Source organism: Sander lucioperca, chromosome 11, assembly GCF_008315115.2.
Source record: "Sander lucioperca isolate FBNREF2018 chromosome 11, SLUC_FBN_1.2, whole genome shotgun sequence".
NCBI lineage: Eukaryota > Metazoa > Chordata > Actinopteri > Perciformes > Percidae > Sander > Sander lucioperca.
The window spans coordinates 6,549,366-6,554,577 of NC_050183.1; the positions used below are offsets into that span (position 1 = coordinate 6,549,366).

Below are 5,212 nucleotides of genomic sequence, written 5' to 3' on the forward strand. Positions count from 1 at the left end.
CCAGCCTGGTTGTAGCTACAATATATATCATATGACATAAATATGAACAAACTAGAAAACATTTTAAAGTAGTATTAGTTGCACATTAAGAGTATCAGCTGCACATTAAGAGCAACAAGAAGGCATTAAGTATAGGTTTCTGTGGGAAAATGTTTGTCTTCAGTCAGGTCAGCTTCTGTGGAACAAAGAATAGAAATCAGTGATGAGCTCTTCTTTTTTTACTTCTGATCTCAGCTATATGAGGAGTGAGAACATACAGTAAGACTGACTTACACAGTGATCCTGCAGTTTCTCGCCTGGACGTAGCTTCCTGTGTACCTGATGTCGCAGCGCACCTCATTGTTTGAAAAATCTGACTCCTGAACCATCTGCAAGGGGTTCACTGTCACCTGAGAAACAGCAGAACGAAAATATATGTCATTTGGTTCCAGTTATATGAAAACATGCTGTAATGAAGGTAATAATTCTTGTCTTATTTTATAAAGCAGCTCTACACTCCCACCTTGAGGATGTAGTTTCCAGGCGGTACATCAGTGATGTCGATCCATTGACAGTCGATATTGGCGTGATACGTATCGTAGCAACCAGGGCCGAGTCCCTGAGAAAAATCCAAACTTACATCACTCTTGGCTTAACGAAAAGAGTTAATCTTACAATAACAAATCATCATCTAATCATATTCAATTGATGAATGATTAAAATACTGGATGGATGGATAGATTAATGAAAAAAAAGAAATCAATCATGGACCAGGAAGACCAACCTGTGTGTGAGCAGTGCAGGCGAAGCGTCGTCGTACACCCGGGTCACAGGATGTGTCCTCCAGACAGAAACTGGCCTTGTGTCCCTCTGCGACCTTCTGTCCAGTAAAGAAATCCAGCAAGTCATAGGTACTAAAGGCCTCCATACTGTGGTAATGCCTGCAGACACACAGACAGAGAGAGTGAGACAGACACACACATCCAAATGAGAGCTTTACTGCAAATGGGTTGTTTTTTGTCTTGGTCAGCTCATATTGATGAGGCCAAAATAGGAAAAGTTATTCCTGTTCCTATATCATACACTCATCAGCACCAAGAAAGCAACTGAACAAACTGTAACTGGCACAAAATAGAGCTTTGGTTCTTTCTTTTTTTTTAAACAAACTGGCCTTTAGAAATGTTCTATACTGTGTTTATCAGTTGTATTTATTTCGCTAATGTGGTACTGAGGACAATTTACTTTTTACACACACACACACACACACACACACACACACACACACACACACACACACACACACACACACTTGCATGATGGTTTTAAATGGTTAATTGATGATGGTAAATGTGATTATCAGTGAACCTGCAGTCTTAATAGATACTGCATTGTAATATTTATCAGTGTTTTTGTTACATGCTTGATTTCTTTACATATTTTGTTACTACAGTAATACAGCACTGTTAATTTAGTCATTTCATGCCCATTTAAATTAGCATATTTTATTACTCTGTGAAGATCCGTGGAAGCTAGTAACTTATAAAATAATGTAGACAACAAGTGTATATTTACCAATACTTACCTATAATTACCTTAACTCACATCATCTCAAATGTATGATTTAGTCAAATCTGGTAGGCCAAAGAGTCTAGACACCACTGTACATGGACTGGGAATAAGGACACTGAACTCACTGGTGACAGCTATGCCATTCCCACTCATGTCTGGGCTTCACTGGGAGGAAGTCAGCTGTTCCTTGGTTCTTCACTCGCTGTGGGAACCGCAGCAGGACTCTGTAGTCGAGGTCCCTCACATTCGGGTGATTAGCAGACCTAAAGCAAAATGAAACAGAAAGGGAATGAGCCAAGTTTACCTCGAGTATCTTCACTTAGACTAGAAATGCCACGAAATAACTGAGAGCACAGCTGGGGTTGACTTTGATCACCTTTGTGTTTGTGGTATCTTTACATCACTTTATCCTCTACACACACCTCACTGCACATTGAACTCCTTCTCCTCCACTTTACATAATGGTGCATTACTGTGCAAGCGACAAGGGTGGTTTCTGGTCTTGCCTCAGCAGTTTTTGCATTCACCTCAGGAATCCTTTGCCTTTCACTTCAGAGTTTCTTTTACTTGGCAAAGTGGCTGCTGAGATCAGAGGAGAGAATCTCGGGCGGTTGCCCGGTTTATGTCCAGCCGCTCTGTCACAGCTACTATAGCTTCCAAATGGGCCTGAGGCCAACGCACATCCTAATGTGGCAACCTCAAAAGAACCCTTGATGATTATCATTATTAATTTATTAATAAGTGTATACCCCATTGATTTTTGTGTTCAAAGGAATAACATTTTATCACACAGTAGAGAGCATGTGCATGACAAAATGTCAGAAAAAAGACAAGCAGTAATACAATACTCATACCTTCACTAAGTAACTAATTACTGATTTAATTGGTCTCGACTTGACTGACATATTACAGTAATGCGGTGTGATGTCATATAAATAAGTGCACCTGGAAAGACAGTTTTCTTCAGCAGCACAGCGAAGTGCGTACATCTGCACTCTCTGGATGTAAGAGGCAGCTTGGATGTAGTAAGGGTCAGGAACCAAGTCTGGGAGACCTGCAAAAAAAAAATCATCCTCAACTTCAAATGAATGTAATGTATGAATGTAAACATGCATTGACTCAACCAGACACGCATTTCCTTTGGTTAAGACTTTTGAAAATAGGAGTCTCTCTACTGGAAAAGATGTGGAAGCTATTCAATTATATTCTCCAAGGAAGTTAGGGCAGAAAACATGAATTAATCATGCGGTATAAGCACAACCATACATCATTATAACATTACCTCGAGTATCTCACCTGTATCTAGTAGAAAATATATTTATATCTACTGATTCAAAATATAGGCAATTGAACATGTCTTAATGTTAAACAAGTAATTACTTGTTATACTTGAGCACATTTGCAATCAAATACAGAGGCTTTCATACTGAAGACATTAGTTTTGTCATTAACTCTGACTTTTATTAAAGATGCATTATAAAAAGGGGGATTTAATTATTTTTTTAATGAGCATGGGGAATCTGTCTCAGCATTACTCCACTCAGTGCTCCACAGGGCTTCTTGATAATTCAGACCTTTGATTCAGGGTGTTATCCATTAAGATTTTTTTTTTTTTTTAAAGTACGTTCAAACTACGTGTGTCAGGCTTTCCACTTTTTATACACTTTGGACACAATGTCTCCTGTCCGACTCACCATTGTGGAAGAACCTGGTGCCATAGCCCGGTCCTGGTGGAGGGTGCACAGTGATCCTGTTTCTATGGTCTGGTGGGTAAACATTATAGAAAACTGAGTTTCTGTGATGAATACTGTGCGGATCCCGTGGGTCATCCACGTCCGTAGTCCTTGTTGTTTCCGGCCTTGTACGAGGAAAGTGTATTTCTACGGCGTTACTGGACGGCGCTGTGGGAGAAACGTTTGATTCTGCAGTGTTTCTGGTCAGTGAGTGCGCTCTTTGCGCACTGCGAGCGTCTCCTAAACTGGTTTGCTGCGGTATGCGACGTGCGTTCCCACTATTCTCTCCCATGGTGTCCCATCCAGCTATGGCAGGTGGCCGGGCAGTTGATTCCGAGTTTATCCTTCCGCCTTGGCTGTGCGTAAAGTCCGGTGATCCTACCGGTGACGCAGTGGCCTGTTGTGAGCCAGCTCCAGGTGCACTCCGGCCTCCTCGCGGGACTCCACTGCCGGAGAACTCCTGGATGGTGGTGAAAGCCGCGGCGCCGCCGTTTGACGCTGCCTGTTGTGAAAGGTATCCCGCAGCAACAGCCTCTCCGGGGGTTGCGAGGCGCGGAGGGGACTGACTGTGCGTCCCGGGTATTCCCGAGGCGAGTAAATACTGACCCGCATCAACACCAAGAACCGACCCATCCATTTGACTGAGGTCGTTTTGTTGAGAGTGACCCCCGGCTGCCTCCTCGAGGTCTCCATGTCTGGTACTGGTGGATCTACTGAGCGCAACAGGAGGGTGAAGTCGGTTCAAACTGTTTTTAGTTGTCAACATGAGCTGAGTACGTCTTCTGGTCTGCGCAGGGGAGCGATATTGAGTCCCTGTGCTCATTAAACTGTACACCTGACCGTTATTCTCCCACTGAATTCGGTGTCTCCACGGTCCGACACCTGCGCGTAAACGGTGCTGACCGGTTCCAAAACACACCAAAACATCTAGGAGGCAGACTAATACAAGCACAAACTTCTCCATGGCTCAATGTGTTGGCGTCTCTGTGAAGAGCTCCACCACTGAGACAAAGACGACGAACATTTGAGTTTGACCTGGGTGATGGGGGGGTGGTGGTAGAGAGAGAGAGAGAGAGAGAGAGAGAGAGAGAGAGAGAGAGATTGGGCTGAGACATCTTCAAATGTTTTTAGTGTGAGTTACTCAGAAAAATGCTTTTATCAAAATATCAGCGAGGAGCTTCACTCAGTTTAACCATTTCACCACCGGTGGGCTTCATTTGGTTCGGCATGTGCGCGCAAGTACATCTCGCTGCAGTCTGCGGGAAGGCGGGGCTTGACATCAAGCCCCGCCCACATCCAAGTCAGTCTTTTTTTTTTTTTTTTACCTACGTCGTCTCCCCATACGCTCGAACCATACAGTCTATGGCTCGAACGGACCAAGACGGTAGCAAACCTCATATCCTCTTGTTTCACATTAGATGACAGAAACTGATGTAAGCTAAACACAAACGACATTTCATGCAACAACAGTTGCATGAAATGTCAGTCTGTCTGCCGCTTCCCGCAGACTGCAGCGAGATGCTCCTCTGTACGCGAAGACATGTTATCAAAACATTAGGCGATGGTGAAGAAGAATTTAAGATCATAACTCCCATAGTCTATATCACTACTTAAAACAACAAAAAACAGAATAAAAAAAGTCAAAACAGTCAGCTATGTGTAAATCAAGTCTGTTCTATTTATTAACATTAAATCATCTCACAACATACAAGTCCAAATGAACATATATACACAGTTACTATAAGTACAAAGAAAAAAGAGAAAACAAGAAAACTATATACATTCACATTCATTACTGGTGGACATTCAATTAGGATAAAAACCTCAATACAATATACACATATTTACATATCACAAAACATCAAAATAAGTACATCTCTAATCAACTTCTTGTATTAAAATAAAAACAGTCATCAAAAGGACCATGTGGC

At 42.3% G+C, this 5,212-nt stretch overlaps 1 protein-coding gene across 1 annotated transcript; it reads right to left on the bottom strand.

The window, feature by feature from the left end:
* Window positions 1-4,330, bottom strand: loxl5a (lysyl oxidase-like 5a). The gene is made up of 7 exons (XM_031307507.2): window positions 3,243-4,330; window positions 2,494-2,602; window positions 1,674-1,811; window positions 764-920; window positions 503-598; window positions 274-389; window positions 1-175 (listed from the first exon to the last, which is right to left on the bottom strand). The coding sequence occupies exons 1-7, from the start codon at window positions 4,243-4,245 to the stop codon at window positions 169-171; spliced, it is 1,626 nt and encodes a 541-aa protein (XP_031163367.1). The 5' UTR covers window positions 4,246-4,330; the 3' UTR covers window positions 1-168.
* Window positions 4,331-5,212: the final 882 nt, after the last annotated feature.

Coding starts and splice junctions, on each gene's coding strand:
- loxl5a (XM_031307507.2), bottom strand. CDS start 4,245: ATGGAGAAGTTTGTGCTTGTATTAGTCTGCCTCCTAGATGTTTTGGTG. Junction 921..1,673: donor GAATGGCATAGCTGTCACCA/GTGAGTTCAGTG, acceptor GTGTGTCTGCAG/GCATTACCACAGTATGGAGG. Junction 390..502: donor CTGGAAACTACATCCTCAAG/GTGGGAGTGTAG, acceptor GCTGTTTCTCAG/GTGACAGTGAACCCCTTGCA.